The 23234-nt window shown below is 35.1% G+C and overlaps 1 protein-coding gene across 4 annotated transcripts in view; it reads right to left on the bottom strand.

Annotated features, from left to right (window-relative positions):
• The window catches only part of LOC150101933 (putative leucine--tRNA ligase, mitochondrial), a 212305-nt gene that overhangs the window by 101522 nt on the left and 87549 nt on the right, over nucleotides 1-23234 (bottom strand). For all 4 annotated transcript variants that reach the window (XM_090400328.1, XM_090400327.1, XM_090400330.1 and 1 more), the window contains exon 9: nucleotides 11888-12245. In XM_090400328.1, the coding sequence (XP_090256454.1) occupies nucleotides 11888-12245 (358 nt within the window). The remainder of the gene's footprint in view (nucleotides 1-11887; nucleotides 12246-23234) is intronic.

Here is a 23234-nt window from a genome sequence, read left to right as displayed (position 1 = left end):
ATATTAAAAAATGAAGAGAAAGCAACCTGACATTATTAGCACTCAAGAATGTGTGAGCATGGTTAATCTAAGTAAAATAGGAGACAATAGGTTAGCAAAACAGGTGTTTGAAGCCAAAATGGCAGAAATAAGCCCAAGATCTAGATTGTATGATTCAATTAGAAGTGCCTTAGAAGAACAAAATGTCAGGTGCAGTCCTGGAGTGCTAGTAAGCAACAGTCTAATGTAGAAGAAAATTGTTAACAGGAGATTAATAATAATACAAAGTTAATCGTGTAGTACTATCATAGTATCCTGTACATGCCTTGAGGGTATATATATATCAGGAAATGGAATCAAGAATATTAATGATAAGCCATGAACCCATACCATTAATGGTTCATTCTTATTTATTTATTCAGCAAATGATGTATATATAGAAAGTCATAAGAGAATAAATATTGAAACCATTACATTAAACAGAAAAGGCATCACAGTTTAACAGATTCTGAAGAAATAAAATAAAGCTTTGGGCTTAAAATAAAATTCTATAATTATAGGATAAGAGACCACAGGCAAGTTACTAATAATACATTAATCAATTAATTAAAATTAAATAAATTACAATTAGGGTGCTTAAGGGTCAAAGCTGTATAACTGAGAGGAGACCTCCACATAGCCTTTAAAGGACTGCAGAGAACCAACCAGGGCTTCTGACCTAATGTCTAATCCTCACCTTCTCGTGGTACACCCTGTTGGGTATCTACCAGGATACTGATCGAACGAGGATGGGCTGGAAATTTGGGATTTAACTGACCAGGTTGTATTATTATTGGCTTAAACCAAAACAGCTGGGGGAATCGCCCGGTTAAATAAGGCCCCAGTTGTTTTCACCAAGGAATCAGGGCAAACAATGAAAAGTCAGCTATTGGAAAAAATCTGAAAACACACTCCAACTCAACATCACCAGAGCTAAAGATCAGTACTATCCAATATAAGAAGCTTGAATAGCAAAGAAATGGAGCTAGCTGAGGAATTAGATAAGTACCTGATCGACATAAAAGGGGGCAATTGAAACAAAAAAGACAAAAACTGATGAGATCTTTCTCAGAAATAAATACAAAATGTTATATTCAGGCAATGAGAATCAAGGAAAAGAAGGAGTAGCCATAGTATTCAACACTAGATATGAGGCTAATCTTCTTGAATGGTACGCAGTCTCAGTAGAGTGATTTGGGCAAATATCAGAACGGGGAACTGGACAATGAGACTTATTTGTGCCTTATGGTCCCACAGAAGGTTCTACTAAGGTAGAAGTAGAGAACTTTTTTGAGGTTTTAGAGAAAGAAACTGACACAATGAAAAAGGAAAAGTTGGTCCTTGTTGGGGATCTAAATAGCACAGTAGGAAATGATTGTGAGACATACAAAAATATTTTAGGAAAATTTGGAGAAAAGAGCAAAGCTAACAATAATGGCAAATACCTGCAGGATTTCTGCTCAGGACATGGACTGGTTATTACTAACACCATGTTCCAAAATAAAAATGTGCACAAATTCACATGGAGAGAAGAGGCAAGGAATAAGAAAAGTTTCATTGACTATGTTATTGTCAATAGTGATGTTTTCTCCCTGGTGCTGGACACCAGATTGTACAGAAGATTTGAAATTGGAAGTGATCACCATTTAGTGTTGAGCAGGATAAAATTGAATTTCATTTTGAAAAGAAGAACATAAGAAAGTTTTAAAACAAATAAAAGTTGAGCAGCTCTCAGATGTGAACTGTAGACTAAAATATACTAACAACAATCAAGAAAAAATGAAAGTTTGAGAACAGGAACCAAACCTTGGAAATTCAGTGGCAAGCCCTGAAGAAAACCATGATTGATTCAGCCAGAGAGCATGTGGTGAAGTTGTCGGAAAGAATAGAAAAATCAGAACTCCGTGGTGGGGACGGGAAGTTAAACAGGCAGTGAAGGAAAAGAAGAAAGCATATCAAAAGTTCATGGCAAATAAATAAGCTTGTGCTCTTAGAGAACACAGACAGAGACAAATGTAAGAAAGCTAAACACTGTGTAAATCTAGCTAAACAAAAGTCATGGGAAGACTTTGGTAAGAACATAGAAAATAAATATCAAAAAGGTGGTAAGATATTCTGGAGGTTGTTGAAGAAGCTTAGAAATGGAGGAAAGAGTACTGTAAAAGGAGTTAGAGATGATAAAGGTGACATGAAAACAGGAGAAAAAGATATCCTTGAAGTATTATGGAGTAATTACTTCGAAAATCGCTAAATGAAACAAGCAGTTGTTGGATTCTGATTATGTAGAGATTAGAGTAATTATTATTTGCTTCAGAATCCAACATGATCTTCCATCACAAAGGCTAGACTTGTAAATATTATTTAATGTATATAACTTATTTTAAAATTTAATATTCATATAACTGCCTTAATTTTGTCTAATATTTAATTATTTAATCAAAGATATATGTATGAATAATGAAAAGACTGTATTAAATATTAATAAGTTATTTTATTTATTGTTATGTCAATATTGTAAGAACTTATATTTGTAATTTAACTACGCATTTATTGTAAAGCAAATATTCTAATTATTCCTGTTTTGTGAAAGCTTAATGTTATGTAATAACTCAATGTAGTTGTATAGCCTAATGTAACATTCGCGAGAATGTTTACGTTTATCGGTTGTCATAGAGACGCGTGAAATAAACGACGAGCGTGAGTGGAAGGGAGCGTGGGCTAAATAAGAGGAGAAAATGTATATGGAGTAAAGGAGTCGGAACGGAATTTTGGAACTAAAAGGTAGCAAGGAGATAAACTAGAGAAGTAGAAGTAAATAAAAGGTTCTTAAGGGTAGGAGTTGAGTGGATATTTTTTTATAAGTGAGCAAGTTCGAAACGAGCTTTATAGTTAGCTGAGAGTATAATCAGCAGTAATAATGAAAAGGAAATTAATACTACAATCGGATAAAATAAAAAGCTGGATGTTTAAGGAAGAATTCTGAATGAACCCGGCTATTCCAGAATTGTGGCTTATTTCTGATTTGCCCTAAAAAGAACCTCACGGTGTTTAATTAGTTTATGAGTGGTAACGATGATAGTTGAAGTACCCTGTAATTGAAGTCTAGAATTCTGAAGTGCGTTTGATAGTGCTTTAAGTATAACCGTGGATAAGTCTTGTAGATGTGTTTTTATTAAGTAAGATAAATAAGTTCCATAGGTTTGCTCACAACATAATTGATGTATTAGGAACTATTTCCGGTAAGGTTTATCATAGTGTATTATTTCTATGCTTGAAGAATTGTGTGTTAATTACGCTATGCTTAACGCTACTTTAACTATGGAAACTCTTTGTGATTGAGAGTTGGAGATAAGAATTGTTTGAAAGATATTTTCAGCTATTAGTGCTTGTAATATTTTGAACTTATAGCATGACTGAGAATTGTGTGAAAACTGACTAGATTGGATGTTCAATTATATTAATTTAAGTGTAGAAACTTTGTAACCCAGAAGCTGAGAAAGTACATGTGAAGACTTGGAAGATTGTGCTATTGAGATTATCTAAACTTAATGTTTGACTTGTTTTTAGTATATAGAAATTAGAAGTAAAATTTATGTATGTGTTTATTTATGTATATGACCTATATTAAATGTTTCATTAGTTAATCTAACTATTGTATTTGCCTGAATTTCTTATTACTACACCGTTCACAAACATTCGAATCTAGCGAGAATCCCAGAAAGAAAATAAATACTTCGGCCTGAATGAATGAAAAGACTGCTAACTAACTTTGAATTGATCCTACTATTTCATATAGACTTATCTAAGGATAGAGTGGCGCAGTATAATAGAAATTTCTCTACCCTTGGATTAGTGATCAATTTACAATTAGTTGTGTTTTATTTTATGAAAGTGACTTGTAACAAGATGGCGGATTCGAACACAACATGAAGAAAACAACGTCACGACACAGTGATAGCAGAGTGGTAAAAAACACTCAACATGCATACATTAAGGATACATATCCATACTTGAAGTAGAAAAAGCCATCAAAGGAAAGGCAGCAGGAGTAGATGATATTCAACCAGAAATGCTGAAGTATGGTGGTATAAAAGTCTTACAGTGGCTGCACTGCATAGTTCAGAAAGCCTGGACAGAGAGACAAATTCCCGATGATTGAAATACCTCTGTAATTCTCACATTCAGTTTTATTTCCCTTTTTATATATGGGTACTATTAGAGCTCTACTCCAATCATCGGGAATTCGTCTCTCTGTCCAGGCTTTCTGAACTATGCAGTGCAGCCACTATAAGACTTTTATACCACCATAGTGTGTCCCAGGTAAGTGCAACCTTCTCAACCGTTTCTCAAGTATAAACTTCAGAAACGGTTGAGAAGGATTGTGGAAGGGAAGCTTGGTGAAGAACAAGCTGGATTCAGGCCAAATAGAGGCTATCAGGTTCAAATTTTCACATTACAACATATAGTTGAGAAATCATGGGAATATAACAAAAATCTGTATTTAAGTTTTGTAGATCTGGAAAAGACATGGAAGAGGAAGGTGCCGAGAGAGAGAGAAACAGAGAGAGAGAGAAGCTGTTCAAAGTGCTACAGTTGTATGGTTACAATGGAGCATCATATCAAGCAATACTTAGTCTTCATTTGAGTTGTAAGTTAGAATTGAAGGAAGTACAGGAAGATGGTTTAATGTTAAATCTGGTGTCAGACAAGGATGTACATTATCCCCTCTGTTATTCATTATCTATATGGATCACATCATGAAGGAAATTGGTATTAAACCTGACATCAAAATTGGAGGTGTAATATCAGATTTTTGCTTTATGCGGATGATGTTATACTTCTAAATAAATCCGCAACATGTCTGCAAGATTCCCTGACTAAATTGAGTAACTGTTGTAATTGATATGGTATTAAGGTCATCAATAACAAGACAAAGACAATGAAAATAGGCAGAAGCATTGAAAATGTCAACAATGTTGTGAATGGAGAACCTGTGGAACAAGTAAAACATTTCAACGTGCGTATGTTTTTAGTGAAGATGTTCTCCCCAGGATCTTTTGAATGGGCAAACCACCCGGCTGATTTTACTGACCGCCCAGCTAATGTTGTGAATTGACATGGCTAAATAATGTGCAAGAATGGAAAAATAATTTTTGTATGCCCGGCTAATGCTTCATTCCACCCGGGTGGTAAAAATTTCTGGAGAGAAAACTGTAAATTAAATATGGAAATAGACAACAGAATCAACCAAGCTGGTATGGTAGGAAGTCAATTGAATAAATTCATATGGAATAAGAGAGAAATTAGTCGTAACACTAAATTAGCTGTATATAAGACAGTGTTCAAACCAATTTTAACTTATGAATCTGAGAGCTGGGTCAGAAGTAAAACACTTGACCAAAGACTAGAGATTGCAGATATGAGAGTCCTGAGAAAGATTAGGAGCAAAAACAGATGGCATCAATGGCAATATCATGTTAAAAACGAGGATATTAGAACTTGATATTCATCCACTAATGCATCAGCAGAGCTAATCTCAGGTGGTATGGTCACTTAAACAGAATGGGCAAGGAAAGATAGCAAAACAAGTGTTCTCTGCCAGGTTAGCAGGAAAACGACTCAGAGGATGATCAAGATATAGGTGGATTGATACGGTAAAAAGTTCCTTAGACAATTGAAATATAAGATCTGATAATGTTGGAGTCTTGACAAGTAACAGACTGATTTGGAGGAAAATTGTAGATAGGAAGTTAGTAATGATGTAAATTTTTCATGTAGTACTATCATATCCTGTACACCCCTTGAGAGTATATAGCAGGAATCTGATAATAATGACAATGATGATAAATTACAAATTAATAATTAATTTGTAGATTTAATAATAAATAATAATCTTGGCACTTTATATGATTGTACATAATGCATCTGGGACAATTTAGCCCAGACCATGCATACGTGGTCTGGGCTAAATCACAGTATTCACAATCAGATCATTTGTTTATATCTTCCATGTTGATCAACCTGTTTATATCTTCCATGTCTTGTCCTGATCTGGTGAAATGTAGACCAGAGATGTCTTGAAGATCAAAGGCACTGGAACAGTGACATGAACATCACAGATGTGTTTCTGTCAGTAAAGTCTCCAAGCTAATGTAATATCTAGGGCCTCATGTAGCATATGCAAGCAGTTCTTTAGGCAGGTCATAAATTTTTGAGTATGTGTGTGGTTGATGCTTTCATGTATAAGCAAGTCATTTTTTTCAATAATTTTACTCCATAGGTGCTTAACCCTTTCTCTCTGTAATGGAGGAGGAAGAATATTACTATGAGTTAGGTGCCAATAAATTGGTATTGATCTTATTGTTCCCAAGATGGATCTCATTGCTTATTGAGATGAACAAGTGAGGCATGATGCTATTAAACAATATGGCAACACAGTAGTTTTCAGCAGGATACACTAATGCCAAAGCTGTCATGTATAAGATGCTGGCACCTTCACTCTATGAAAAACCTGTTGGTTTCTGCAAAATGTTATTGCAAGCTTTTTATTTGTCAGCCTTCTTTATTAAATGATCTTTAAACATCAAGGATCTGTCTGTTATCACTCCAAGATAATTTGAGGTTCTATTTCTTTAAAATAGACATTTAAAATAGACATCAGTCATTCAAAAATATTTGGATGACTGATTATCCCAACTCTCACTCTAATATGAAAGGCTTAATATGAAGTTGGTCGACTTTTGCTGTTATAACAACCTTCAGTCTTCTGGGAAAGTTTCCCACTAAGTTTTGGTACACTGCTATGGTGATTCTCTTCATTCATCCAGAAGAGCATTAGTCCCTGATGTTAGGCAATTCATTCTGGCTTGCAATCGCCATTCCAATTCATCCCACCGATTTTTGATGGGGTTGAGATCAGGGTTCTGTTCAGGCAAGTCACGTTCTTTCACACCCATCTCATCAAATTATTCTTGCACAGATCTTGCATGGTAATTAAATGAGATTTTTTTTTTTATGTTAAGCCCATACATTAGAGGTTGGTTGATCAACTTATAGTACAGCATTTCCCAAACGTTTCCTACAACAGAACACTTCACAAATCCTGAAATTTTCATGGAACACCATGATTATTTTGTAATGTATTAATTTATAATTAATTGTTAATTTAGCTGATTTTTATTATTAATTAATAATTGATCATTAATTATTCATCAATAATTAATTAAACATCAATTAAGCATAAACATCAAATTAATTTGTGCTGATTTTCATTGACATATCCCATTCTGATCACCAGAAATTTATAATATTATTATAAGTACTTACAAGTGAATGCAGACTTTTTCTCCTGTGTGCTGGTAGTTTTCTCCTCCTTTTGTACATCCTGGAGATCACTTTGTAGGCTGGTGGTGGATGACTCACTATCTGTTGCATCACAAACGCCTTCAATAAGAGATTTCTTACTACCAAAATTAAACAAAGTCCCTTGTCTCTTATTCGATGCTGAAAGTTTAATTTTCACTTGGTCAGACTATAATAAATTTAGTTTAATCCTTTATCCAAGTGTGTGCAAACAAAGTTTGCGCCTGAAAGTATCTTCAGGACTGGGGTAAAGTGGTACAACACCGGGCAACTCTTTGCAAAGGTGGAGCAAGCTACCAACACTCCTATCTCAGTATCTCCCATAATGCAAAACACATCTACTTGCAGATATGTATAATGTTATGCATTAAGGGAAGGGCCACTACCCAGACTAGTTTTGACCTTTAAATTTAGTTTAATCCTTTATCCAAGTGCGTGCAAACAAAGTTTGAGCCTGAAAGTATCTTAAGGACAGGGGTAAAGTGGTACAACACCGGGCAACTCCTTGCAAAGGTAGAACAAGCTACCAACACTCCTATCTCAGTATCTCCCATAATGCAAAGCACATCTCCTTGTGGATATGTATAATGTTATGTAATGTTATGCATTAAGGGAAGGGCCACTACCCAGACTAGTTTCGACCTTTATTAAGGTCTCTTCAGTGGGAGCCAGGCCCAAGTGGGGATACCAAGGCAGAAGCATTAGCAAGGTCATCTCCTCCTATAGGAGCTGCCAAACGGTGTGCCATCTTTTTATTAAATTACTCTGGATTTAGAGAAAGATGCTGAAAGTTTATTTTTCACTTGGTCAGACTATAATAAATTTAGTTTAATCCTTTATCCAAGTGTGTGCAAACAAAGTTTGCGCCTGAAAGTATCTTCAGGACTGGGGTAAAGTGGTACAACACAAGACCTCAATAAAGGTCGAAACTAGTCTGGGTAGTGGCCCTTCCCTTAATGCATAACATTATACATATCCGCAAGGAGATGTGTTTTGCATTATGGGAGATACTGAGATAGGAGTGTTGGTGGCTTGCTTCACCTTTGCAAGGAGTTGCCCGGTGTTGTACCACTTTACCCCAGTCCTGAAGATACTTTCAGGCGCAAACTTTGTTTGCACACACTTGGATAAAGGATTAAACTAAATTTATTATAGTCTGACCAAGTGAAAAATAAACTTTCAGCATCTATCTCTAAATCCAGAGTAATTTAATAAAAAGGTGGCACACCGTTTCGCAGCTCCTATAGGAGGAGATGACCTTGCTAATACTTCTGCCTTGGTATCTCCACTTGGGCCTGGCTCCCACTGAAGAGACCTCAATAAAGGTCAAAACTAGTCTGGGTAGTGGCCCTTCCCTTAAAGCATAACATTATACATATCCACAAGGAGATGTGTTTTGCATTACATTATGGGAGATACTGAGATAAGAGTGTTGGTAGCTTGCTCCACACCTTTGCAAGGAGTTGGCCGGTGTTGTACCACTTTCCCCCAGTCCTGAAGATACTTTCAGGTGCAAACTTTGTTTGCACACACATGGATAAAGGATTAAACTAAATTTATTATATGTCTCTTATCTTATTTATATTAAAATTTAAATCTGCAGGCATATTACTTTTAAAAAATCATGGCACTACGGTTTTGAAACTTTCACCCTACAATACGAACTTGCAAAGAAAGTATTCAGTATTACTAGATTTGAGAACCAGATACAGACTACCTTGATCTTCAATTTTAGTGGAAAAATTTTCTTTATACTTCCTTGCTGATTGGTCACTAACATTTGCAGCACAGATGTTATTTCTCTCAGTTTTGAGAACAGAGAATATAACATCCATTGTTGCAATCTGCTTGCAGGCAATTTTTATGATTGGTCATAAACAGCGATATCCTCTTTCCCGATTGTTGAAAGATTTCGATGTGTGAAAATTAACGATAATTCATGAATATTTCCATGTTTAAAAATATGCCGCTTGATTAACAGTTACAGGTTTGAGAACAGAGGATATGCTGCCCATTGTTATAATCCACTTGCAGGCAATTTTTATGACCGGTCATAAACAGCGGTATTCCCTTTCCCAAATGCTGAAAGGTTCCGATGTGTGAAAATTAATGATAATTCATAAATACTTCCACGTTTAAAAATACATGGCTTGGTCACTAACATTTGCTACACAGATTATTAGGTGTTCTGGGTCTGAGCTTTTCGATATTCACGAATATTATTCTCCTCAGAATATTTCCACTATAAAATATTTATTCATGAAAAATGCTTAGAAAACTAAAATGACAAATTCCAGGAGAACCTCTCATGGAACACAGTTTGGGAAACCCTGGAATAGTACATTAGTACCATATATGGGTAGCAAGTTGGGAAAGGAGGAACTTATTTCCATTTGATTTAAAAGACTGTATATTGTATTCCTTGGGAAACACACCAGGGGAAGAATGTTCCCCCTTGAAGCTCGTCAACATAGTCTCTCCAATTTAAACTGGGATTTGTGAAGCAGCCTGGCTTTCTTCCATCTTCACAAACCAAATCCTGGTTTAAATCAGTCCTGGAAGAGGAACAAGTTCTACAGAACCCAATTAACAGTTACAGAATGGAAGGTTTTAGCATACCACCCTATTTACCCATCAGCATTATCAACAGGAATCACCATGAAGAGCACAACTGTTGCCCTCCATGTACTTCTTATCCAGGTCAATGTTAAATTGACTTTGATAACACTTAAGGTAGCAAAACAGCTATACAACTACATAGAATTGGAATGTAAATAAATAATCCGAGCTGGTTAATTATTTATTTGCATTCCATGTCTATGTAGTTTTATCTTCAGCAACTGCAACATGAATAATATTTACTAATAGCAAAGTCATCTTCCTTGGAGATTTTAATGTTCACAACTACAACTGGTTTCCCTTTAATGACCACACTGAACCAGTGGGTAGAGAAGCAAGGTATTTGTAGCCACCAGCTATTTACGTATACTGTGAATAGTGGTAATCTAGGCAATTTAGACCATAATCTGGGATTGATTTCTTCTCCTATGGAGCAACATACACACACCATATTCCTTGGAGATTTTAATGTTCACAACCACAACTGGTTTCCCTTTAATGACCACACTGAACACACACACACACACATGCACGCATATGGAGCAACTTTTCTGTGGTCATTAAAGTAACCTCTGATTCAATGACAAACATTGAAATCACTGAAACAATTATTATTGGGATGGGAACAATGATTCCATTCGAAATTCTTTCTTATTTAAGTCTTCAATCCCCAGGAAGTGTGTGAAGGTGGTAAAAAAGAAAACTAGATAGATCACTGATGGAGATTTTGATGAAAGCCAACTTCCTTTTCTGTTTGTACTAAAGCCCAAAATAGCTGAAAGCAAATTAACAACACGCTGAAAAGTGATTTGAAAGAGCTAAAAGTAAGAATCTTGCAATGTGTGCAAATGGCAGTTACTTTCTATTATCTTGCTAAAGCTATTGGTCATAACTTTTGTCCAAATCTGCTTAATAATTTTGGTTAAAATGTGCTCCTACCATTCTATACTAGCAACATTTAATGTACTTTTGATTTTTTGTCAGAAAGAGATCAAAAAAATCTTCCCTAAGGTGGATAGGAAAAAAAAGTCTCCAAGTCCTGATGGCATTTCTCTGATTGTTCAAATGTATGTAGTGCTCTAGAGTTGATTCCACTTTTTCCCCCTCATTTTCTCATTTCCACTGGTATTTATTCTGCAGCCTGAAAATCAGCCCATTCTTAACCTGTTGGTAAGAAGAGTAAACTAACAGAGAAAAACTATTAATGTCTATGCTACCTAGAAACCTTTCACTTAATAAACAATTCCAGTATGAATTCTACCACTGTCAACCAATAGACTTCTTGCTTACATCACTTACCTCTTAGCTTTTCCTATATATAAGGAAAAGGATTCTATATAATAATAATAACCTTCTCCAGTTGACTGCAAATCCAATCTACAGTTCTGACAGTATACTTCACTCTTTTACAAAACTTGCATTCTACAAATCAACAAAACTTCCAGAATATCAATCTTCCACAACCCTAAAGTCTCATCAATCCAAACTTCAGTTATTTTTTTTACCACAACCAAATCTCTGGAAAATATGACATCTCTTCTTATGATAACTCTTATGATCAATCCGTTCTTGGTATAAGCATATCAACAAATATCACTTCCTCAGCAGTCTATCCTATAAAAATTAAGTTTCTCAAATACAAGCTATATGTCTGTAACAAGCCATTCTGCCTAATATATTAAATAAAAGTGAGATAATCTGTATATGACTAATACCTGGCTATGCATTACAAAATAATAAGGTAAAGAAAATCAATGATTAGAAAAGGATGTCCAACTAAGTAACACGATAACAAACAATTCATAAAAAATAAGTTTTAAAGAATACAGAGGTATTAGTATGTCGAAATATAATTCTTCACCAACATTAGCAGTAATGATATACATACCTAACTGAGCATCTGTAGCTTTTGGATAATCTGCTTTATCATAAACAAAGACAGGCAATAGTTTTTTCGTGAATGGATGGACTGCTTTAACTCTTAGAAGTGTTTCTCCAGTACAACTAGCACTTCCCCATTTAGGCAAATTTAAAAAGTGATTGGGTGAAACAGAAATAAATGAGGCTCCATATATAAATTCTGGTCTATCAGTCCAAATGGATAAAATATCATCTACTTCTTGTTCATTATCCTGAAGCTTAAACTCCACAGAATATCCATTACATTCTCCTATCCAATTCTGCTGCATCTTGGCAACACCAGACCAATCTATTAGATTAGGGTCATCTAGACCATTGTATAAGCTCTGAAAAAGAAAAAGAAAAACAAATAAAGTAATTTAATGAAATCAAATAAAGTTGCAGTGTTGCAGCTTTATTTGATTATTGAATCCTCTGCAACTATGCTAGATCACAGCTGTGATCTAGCATAGTTGCAGAGGAATGAATCTTATAAAAGATCTTATAAAAGAGGAAGCTGAATCTTATAAAAGACCTATCCAAAGTAAAGACTATAAAGTGCAATTTGTGAGTAAGAGATATCTCTGTTATAAATTACCCAGAACAAAACATTGCATACACAGAATAAACAATAAATCAATTTGTTGCCTACACTGTGACATAGTTACAGATGAAACTAAAGGTTTGAAAAATTATGTTGTTAGGTACTTTGTTTCATTAAACTACCAATAATTTTCTGCAAAAATTCTCTACTTTTATTTAGCTTTAAATGCTACTTGAGCTTTGTTTGTATCTTTAAACAGCCACAAATTATAGCTTATAAAAGTAAATAACTATGCAGGTAGAGATTCCTTGAGGCAGGGTTAACTATTACAATTTTTTACATACAATAATAATTTTGACACATGATTAGGAAACAGAAAAACACAGAAGAAAATCATAATAACAATAAAAATATCTTGAATGATAAATCAGATAATGTAGGTGTTATTCAAAATATATTTCTTAGTAATTTCTATAATGGATGTTATGACAATAATACGTTCATGCAAAACAGCTGCTGTACTGTAAAACCAACAAAAGTAAACTAACTATAAATTACTTCCTATTTAGCACACCTGGTTGATTGAGTGGTTAGTGTATCCACTCCACCCAAAAGGCTGCGGGTTCAAATCCCATCATGGGCATGAATGTTTGTGATTGTCTGTAAAAAAATTAGTAGTGGTGGTGGGGGTCATAGATGGCATTGGTTTAGATGATGATGGTGGTTGTGGTTCATTGCAGTTGGTGGATTGAGTGATGGAGATGGAGAGCTGTCGAGTAGGCGTCCTCCCTCGATGAGTCTTTGGACTCCCTGGAGGCATCATGTAATAATAATAATACCACAACTCCTCAATTAATGTCTGAATGTTAAATAAAAGCAGAAAAAAATGCTAACTTCATCCTTTTACTTTAACAATGAAATAAGATGCAGCAACTAAACAAGATATAGAACTGTAAAGAACAAAAGTAGTGAAAAGCAGAGAAATCATGGATCAATGAGATGGCAATAAATTTAAGTTCAAGATAAGATATTTGGGACAACTATTGGCAGATCTACTTAGATGCAGCCCTTAAGTACTGGAAAAGGTAATGGTATGGTATACCTATGGGAGAATAAATCTTAGATTCTCTTCTTTTTGTTGGTGATCAGGTGATGCTTGAACAGGACAAGAAGGATGAAGAATACCAGGTTAGAAAATTGTTGGATATATATATATATATAAATGTTTGGACCTGAAAGATAATCTGGTGAAAACCAAAAAAGGTGATGGCGCAACAGTTCTTGAGTTGGAGGAAGGAATCATAATATCAGTGGATGCCGTTAAGTATGTGGATAAACTTTTAACATGTAAAGAATCGAACCTCAGACACTCCTTCCCCAGGCATATGGTTGAGAAGCTCAAAGCCACTAGGCTAACCACGCAGACAACAAGTGTTTCTACACTAATGATGGCTTATTAGTTTCAAGCCAAAATATTTGTAACTGTTCGAGTATCTGGGTTCTATGATGAATAAGTCTGGTGTAGGATATCTATTTTAAAATTCAGATAACTCACACAATGAAATAAAAAATGAACTGAATTTACAGTTAAGAAGTTACGTGGGTGGTCTGAAAAGTTCTCAGCCTTGTTTGTGGGATGGCAACACTATCTGCAAGAATTTTTTTTTCTAAGTTGGTACATCTGTCATAAGCATCCATGTGAAATTGCAAGTTATTCTATCAATCAGTTTGTTTTATACAGCTGTCTGAAGCAAAAGTGTTGTCGGTATCCCTTGAAACGGATAAAATTGAGTATCTTGCAGTTATAAAATTCTTCGTAAAAGAAGATTTAATGCCAAAAGAAATTCATTCAAAGTTCATAAAAGTTCATGGGCACTCTTCTCCTACTTTTTCGACAATTTAGAAATGGGCTTCCGAGTTTAAACGTGGCCGTACCAGCCTTGAAGATCATCCACGTAAAGGACGTCCAAACAGTGTAATGATTTCTGGTGTTGTTACACTGTTTGGACGTCCTTCACATGGATCATCTTCAAGGCTGGTACGGCCATGTTTAAACTCGGAAGCCCATTTCTAAATATGATCAAGTGCATGATATGGTATTGGATGACCAGCGAGTCAAAATGTGTGAAATTGCTGACACTAAGGCATTTCAAAAGAATGTGGAGGATATACTTTGCATAAAGAATTACAAATGAAATAGCATTGCGCAAGACAGGTGCCATTTGCTCACAGCAGATCAAAAACAGACTCGAATAAAAATCGCTGAACAGTGCTTGGAGCATTTTAAAAATCAATAAAACAGACTTTGTGTATTGATGAGACTTGGATTCACCATTACACACCAGAATCCAAACAGCAGTCAAAACAGTAGACAGAAGTCGGTTGTTCAGTGCCAAAGAAGACAAAGTCGGTTCAGTCAGCAGGAAAGGTCATGGCATCGGTGTTTGGGGATGCTAAAGGTTTTGTTCATTAATTATCTTGAAAAGGTAATTTCAAAAAAAAGGACTGAATAATATTCCCCAAAAACTGGGGAATATTATTCTGATCTTTTAACCAGACTAGAAAATTCATGAGAAAAGACCCATTTTGCAGAAGAAAAAAATTATCTTTCATCAGGACAATGTACCTGCCCACAATGGTGTTTTGGCAATGGGAAAATTAAGGGATCTGCACTATGAATTGTTGGAACATCCACCCTGTTCAACAGATTTGGCTCCCTCTGACTTCTATCTCTTCCCAAAACTAAAACTCTTCCTCGCTGGTCAGCATTTTTCTTCAAATCAAGAGGTGATTGCATCTGTAGAGGGGTATTTTGCAGATCTTACTGAGAATCACTACAGGGACGGGATAATGTCAGCTGAAATAAATGTATTAGCCTTAAGGGAGATTATGTTGAAAAATAAAAATAATTTTGAAATTATAAATTTGTTTTTCATTGTTAGGCCAAGAACCTTTCAGACCACCCTCATAATAATATGGCATTATTTTATAAAGTTATTTAGATGGATGTTCAAACAAGACTTTTGAGATGTTCTTTTTATTTATGATTACTGAGATCATGCTTAGATATAAAATAAATTTATTTAAATCAGATATTACAGTGTAATTATCATTTTGTATTATCCATCGCTTTTTGAAATGTTGGGATTTATATCAAAACAAAAAAATTTGTTATATTGTAACTTATAAGAGAAACCAAAATGACTGCTGTATGCATGTTTTGAAAGTGATTAAATGAACTTACTTTGGTGCATAAAACTTATGAACCAAATAATGTTATAAATTTTGCTTGTTTCATTATGAAATTATAATTAAATAACTTTCCTGCACTACAAAAGAGTACTTCAATGCCATTTAAAGCACGATGCTATGACCAGTAATGGTAGTGTACAATGTGGGACTGGAGACGAAGTTGCTCTACTCTACTTGTGCGAACATGTACAGAAGAAGATTAACATCACTAAATGTTCAGCTGTTTTAGAATGAAGAAATATTACAACAGTAGAAGGAAAATTGTGATTTTTTTTTTTCTGTTTCTTCAATATATGAAGACTGAAGATACAGAAATTAGAAGAAAGGTTAAAAATGGAAGACAGAGAGGAAATCTTTTAAAAAAGAGATTAAAGTTCATCGTAGGTATTAATTAGTATTAGTCCATATAGAATTTATTCAGCAAAAGTTCACTTATGCTGCTTTTTTATATAGGAAGGAATTATATAGGAAGCTGTTTGAATTCTTGTGTGAATTCAAAAAAGAATGAGCATTCTGTAGGAATGAGAAGACTAAAATTTCAGAAGTTTTGTCCATTAAGGAGGATGATAACTGTTGGCTTATGCAAGTGAGGGTGGCAGTGTAGAAAAAGTTATTTCAATTGTGATCTGAAGAATATATATTAAGTTTAATATATATATATATATATATATATATATATATATATATATATATATATATATAATATTAATATATATATATTAAGCTTAATAACTAACCACTCATCCAACCAGGCCGGCTTAACATATACTACACTAAGATGGCCTGGTTGGCAGAGTGGTTAACAGATCCATTCTCCAGTCAAAATGCTGTGGGTTTGAATCCTGCCATGGGTATGGATGCTTGTGATTGTCTGTGAAAATACTAGTAGTAGTAATGGGTGGCGGTAGATAGCATTGGTGTAGTTGTTGTTTGTTGTAGTTGGTGGATACAGAGAGATGCAGAGTAGGTGCCCTCACTTGATGAGTCCTTGGACTCCCTGAAGGTGTCATGTAATAATAATAAAATAATAATATACTGGTGCTTAGATGGTTAAGTTAAAATTGATGTAATATTATGCACATTTGTGTTTTTTTTGTAAATTAAAGATTTTAATTTACAAAAAATTTAATTTGGTTATAAAGATTGTTTGAAGACATATGTGTGATATACTGGGATATGAATCTATGTGCAAGTTTGATTTGAAGTTTAGTTTCTGATGTTTTCTTTTTATTTTGAAGTTAAGAGTTAAGCCACTCAAAATTGAGGGAGGAATTCCTCAATTAAAAAGAAAAAAATACTTCCACACTAGCCCAATGTGAACTAAACAGCATTTCAAACAAGACAGGCATGTGCAGTTCTTAGAACTATGAATGGTATTTTATAGTCATATGGTCTCAAGAAAAACTAAGAAGATGCTATATCAGGTGATTATAGAGTATGATGTGAGAAATGTCAGTGTTGTATCCTCACCAACAGCAAAAAGAAACAAGTAGAAGTCACAGAAATGGATGACTTCAGATGATGAATGATAGTCCCTTGCATGGATTGTCTGAGTATATATTTAAACAGAGATGGAAGTCGAAGAGCCCGTCAATGAGAAGAATAGGGCTTGTGCCTTGAAATAGTATGGACATGTCCAGAGAATGAGAGAAGGATGATGAACGAGGGAAAAAGGGGAAGACCAAGGACTGGATGGAATGGAACCATTTTGAGATCTGTGGAGAAAAGAGGATTACAGGATGCAAAAAAATGTTGAGAATGGAATCTGAGAATAGGCAGCTGCTGAGCTGACAAGTGGAAATACCTATGAAAAGCAAGCATTGGCAGATCTTCAGTGTATCTCTTGGTTATGTGAACTGGAGAAATTTTGATTATGCATGAAGGTAAATCATCATTCTTTACCCTGGTTAGCTAGATCACGTTAACAGAAAGATCGAAAGCACAGCATAGTTAGTAATCAACGTATGAACATGTTAAATAACATTTATGGAAGAGATCAATCATTTTACAAATGCATTAACTGTACCACCAACTATCAAAAGATTTCTGCTCGACTGTCACTATCCATTTGTTATAATGAACTTACTAGTTCATATCCATTTTTGCTAATTTTTTACTGTAAAAGGGGTTAGTTACCACTGTTTAGATTACCTCAAGGTAACTAAGACCACAATGCAAATACACTATATTTGTAAACTGCATGTACTCCTAAGCCAGTTTATTTTTTTGGCAGGGGAAAGTCTTCATACAGAGGTGATAGTTCATATCACCTCTGTATGAAGCTAGATAACTCACAATCTGCTGAATTCATTATTTCATTATATTCATTAATTCATATATTCATTATATCTTCTGAGATAGGCTCAAACAAGTCTTTGCAATCTCAGTCGAAAATGTTATTGAGTTTAGCTTTATAACATTATCCAAGAACTTTCATCAAAATACCTTATTTTACATAGGGAGTCAATATGAATCAGCAAATTACATTTTATGATCTTTTAAAACTTCTTCCCTTCCCCTTTCATCTCCAAAGATTTCCCTTGTATAGTTGGTAATCTTGCAGTGGAGTGGGTGTGTCATCATCAAATTCCTGACATGTACCCTCAAGGGGTGTACAGGATATGATAGTACTACATAAAAAATTTACATCATTACTGACTTCCTATCTACGATTTCCCTCCAAATCAGTCTGTTACTTGTTAAGACTCCAACATTATCAGATCTTATATTTCTATCATCTAGGGCACTTTGTACTGTATCAATCCACATATATCTTAATCTTCCTCTGGGTCGTTTTCCTGCCAACCTGGCAGAGAACATTTGTTTTGCTAATCTTTCCTCATCCATTCTATTTAAGTGACCATACCACCTGAGATTAGCTCTGCTAATGCATTCTTGGATGCTGACAATTTCAAGTTCTTTCCTAATATCCTCGTTTTTAATATGATATTGCCATTGATGCCATCTATTCACACCTATAATCTTTCTCAGGACTCTCAGATGTGTGTTCTTTAGTCTTTGGTCAAGTGTTTAACTTCTGACCCAGCCCTCAGATCCATAAGTTAAAACTGGTTTGAACACTGTCTTGTATACAGCTAATTTAGTGTTCTGACTAATTTCTCTCTTATTCCATATGAATTTATTCAATTGACTGCCTACCATACCAGCTTTGTTAATTGTGTTGTCTATTTCCATATTTAATTTACCATCCTCAGTAAAAATTGTGCCTAAGTAGCTGAAATGTTTTACTTGTTCTACAGCTTCCCCGTTCACAACACAGTTGACATTTTCAACAATTCTACCTATTTTCATTGTCTTTGTCTTTTTAATGCTGATATCATATCTATGTTGTAATAGATATATGCAGATATGCATACCATATCTATTACAACAGTTATTCGGTTTAGTCAGGGAATCTCGCAAACTTATAGCTGATTTATTTAGAAGTATAACATCGTCCGCATAAAGCAAAGAGCTGACATTAACATCACCAATTCTGATATCATGTTTAATACCACTTTCCTTCATAATGGAATCTATATAGATAATGCATAACAGATGGGATAATGTACATCCTTATCTCACACCAGATTTAACATTAAACCATTTTCCTGTACTTCCTTCAATTCTAACTGCTGACTTACAACTCAAATAAAGACTAAGTACTGCTTGATATAATGCCCCATTCACACCATATAACTATAGCGTATTGAACAGCTTCTCTCTCGGCACCTTGTCATATGCCTTTTCCAGATCGACAAAACTTAAATACAGATCTTTGTTATATTCCCATGTTTTCTCAACTATCTGTCATAAAGTGAAGATCTGATCCTGACAGCCTCTATTTGGCCTGAATCCAGCTTGTTCTTCACCAAGTTTTTCTTCCACAATTCTTCTCAACCATTTCTCAAGTATACTTGCATAGATTTTGCCAGGCACACTCAGTAGGGAAATACCTCTGTAATTCTCACATTCAGTTTTATTTCCCTTTTTATATATGGGCACTATTACAGCTCTACTCCAATCATTGGGAATTCGTCCCTCTGTCCAGGCTTTCTGAACTATGCAGTGCAGCCACTGTAAGACTTTTATACCACCATACTTCAGCATTTCTGGTCGAATATCATCTACTCTTGCTGCCTTTCCACATTTCAAGCCTTTGATGGCTTTTTCTACTTCAAGTATGGATATGTATTCCTGACTGTATGACTGTTGAGTGTTTTTTCCACTGTGCTTTCACTGCTTGTTTCATTTAGCAATTTTTCGAAGTAATTACTCCATACTGCAAGAATATCTTTTTCTCCTGTTTTCATGTCACCTTTATCATCTCTAACTCCTTTTATAGCACTCTTTCCTCCATTTCTAAGCTTCTTCAACAACCTCCAGAATATCTTACCACCTTCTTGATATTTATTTTCTATGTTCTTGCCAAAAGTCCTCCAATGACTTTTGTTTAGCTAGTTTTACACAGTGTTTCGCTTTCTTACATTTGTCTCTGTATTCTCTAAGAGCAAAAGCTTACTTCTTTGCCAGGAACTTTTGATATGCTTTCTTCTTTTCCTTCACTGTCTCTTTCACTTCCTGTGTCCAGCATAAAGTTCTGATTTTTCTATCCTTGCAGACAACTCTCACCACATGCCTCTCTGGCTGAATCAATCAGGGTTTTCTTCAAGGCTTACCACTGAATCTCCAAGGTTTGGTTCCTGTTCTCAAACTCTTTCATTTTATCTTCAATAATCTTTGTGCATTTTAGTCTACAGTTCACAGCTGAGAGCTGCTCAACTTTTATTCGCTTTAAAACTTTCTTATGTTATTCTTTTCAATATGAAATTCAATTTTATCCTGCTCAAGACTAAATAGTGATCGCTTCCAATTTCAAATCCTCTGTACACGCTGGTGTCCTGCACCAGGGAGAAAACATCACTATTGACAATAACATAGTCAATGAGACTTTTCTTATTCCTTGCCTCTTCTCTCCATGTGAATTTGTGCACATTTTTATGTTGGAACATTGTGTTAGTAATAACCAGTCCATGTCCTGAGCAGAAATCAAACATTTATTTGCCATTATTATTAGCTTTGCTCTTTTCTCCAAATTTTCCCAAAATAGTTTTGTATGTCTGACAATCATTTCCTACTCTGCTATTTAGATCCCCAACAAGGACCAACTTTTCCTTTTTCATTGTGTCAGTTGCTTTTTTCTAAAGCATCAAAAAATTCCTCCACTTCTATCTTAGTAGAACCTACTGTGGGACCATATGTGGCACAAATAAGTCTCATTGTCCAATTCCCCATTCTGATATTTGCCCACATCACTGTACTTGAGACTGCGTGCCATTCAAGAAGATTAGTCTCGTATTTTGTGTTGAATACTATGGCTACTCAATCTTTTCCTTGATTTTCATTTTCTGAATATAACATTTTGTATTTATTGCTCAGAAAGATCTCACCGGTTTTGGTCTTTTTTGTTTCATCACCCCTATTATGTCGATCTGGTACTTATCTAATTCTTCAGCTAGCTCTGTTTCTTTGCCATTCAGGCTTCTTATGTTGATAGTACTGATCTTTCTCTGGTAATGTTGAGTTGGGATGTGCTTTCAGATTTGTTCCAGTAACTGACTTTTTGCTGTTTGCCCTGGTTCCCTGGCGAAAACAACAGGGGCCTTGTTTAATCGGGTGATGCCCCAACCGGCATGAAATTTTGTCATGTTGTACCATCATTCATATTGGTTTAAGCCAATATGAATACAATTTGGTCGGCTAAATCTCAAATTGCCAGCCCATCCTCGTTCGTTCAGTATCCAGGTAGATACCCAACAGGGTACAGATACCCAACTGACCTAATGTTCAATCCTCACCACGAGAAGGTGAGGACTGAACATTAGGTCAGAAGCCCTGGTCTGTTCTCTGCATTCCTATAAAGGCTATGTGGAGGTCTCCTCTCCGTTATATAGCTTTGACCCTTAAGCACCCCCTGTGGGCACTTAAGGGTCAAAGTGCAAAAGCTTGATATGCTTTCTTCTTTTCCTTCACTGCCTCTTTCACTTCCTGTGTCCAGTATGGAGTTCTGATTTTTCTATCCTTGTAGGCAACCTCACCACATGCCTCTCTGGATGCATGCCTGGCTGCACATGCCTCTCTGGCTCTTAAGCACCCCCTGTGGGTGCTTAAGGAGTGGGTGTGTATCCACTGTAATTCTTAGGCTGTCCCAACATGCAGGATCAATTGTTATGCACTATCTAATTTTAGCTTCTGGTTTAATCAGTCTCCATAAAGAGGTTCCACTTTTTAAATTACCCTTACAGATCTGGATCTCAGTTCTTCAAACCACAACATTTGTTCCCTATACCAAAGCCACCTGATATAAACCTAACATCAAGTGGCTTGGGTATGGGGAACTAATGACTGACAAATTAAGTTTTTCAGAGGTTTTATTTAAGTTTCTCAGAGGGAAAAAACCTATAACCTCAGACAAATTTCCTTCACATTACTCTGAAGTAATAACGTTCTGAAGGAACATTATTCCTTCAGCCTGTTAGAAATTGTTGAAGGTGGTAATAAGAAAGATGAATTTCTACTACAAAAGGTCAGCCTCTTTACTTACTGTATACTATTTATGGAAGATGTCGAGTAAAAGTATGTTACATTATTGTTATACATGGTTTGTCCACTGGCTAGTTTTGTGAATTCTCTTAGGTCAAGCATGCAATTTCCTGACTGTGTAGTAGTTATAAAAGTCTGACACATTCAGAATTTTTAGGGTCTAATATTTTAGGAAGTCTTCTTATGTTTCATACTATTATTTCTTGTTGACCATTTCCAAAACTCTCATTACAGCCACAGAAAACAGTGAATAAAAGGGAAAAACAATGTTAAAAGAAAATAATCTGATACTTCACAGACAAAACAGCTCCAAAAAAAGCAGGATATGATTTCACACTAAATGGTAAAAATTATTTAGCACTTGAAAGTGGAGGTGCTATCTACTTACTCGAGTAAATCAAAAATACATAAGTCCACTATTAATGTTGAATGTTTTCTTTTTCTTTTTTTTTATTTATTTCAAACAGGTATATTAATTCTGAACTGTTGGATAACTGTACTATACTGTAATGATAAACAACAGAAATATGTTGAGACAAAAATTATCAAGTTTTTTTGTTTCTTTGAATAAGAAATTAATTATTATGAACTTTCATTTATAAAAGAGGTAATGACTTTTTTTATCAATCTCACAAACAGACAAAATCGCCAATCAAAAAAAATTCATCATCATCATCAAATTCCTGCCATGTACCCTCAAAGGGGTGTACAGGATATGATAGTACTACATGAAAAAAATTATATCATTACTAACTTCCTATCTACAATTTTCCTCCAAATCAGTCTGTTACTTGTCAGACTCCATCATTATCAGATCTTATATTTCTATCGTCTAAGGCACTTTGTACCATATCAATCCACCTATATCTTGGTCTTCCTCTGGGTCGTTTTGCTGCCAACCTGGCAGAGAACACTTGTTTTGCTAATCTTTCCTCGC

Source organism: Typopeltis vanoorti, chromosome 11 (assembly GCF_054136105.1).
Source record: "Typopeltis vanoorti isolate ZY-2024b chromosome 11, IOZ_Tvanoo_1.0, whole genome shotgun sequence".
Taxonomy (NCBI): domain Eukaryota; kingdom Metazoa; phylum Arthropoda; class Arachnida; order Uropygi; family Thelyphonidae; genus Typopeltis; species Typopeltis vanoorti.
The sequence above is the reverse complement of the archived record's forward strand: the minus strand, read 5'-3'. Positions and strand labels throughout refer to the sequence as shown.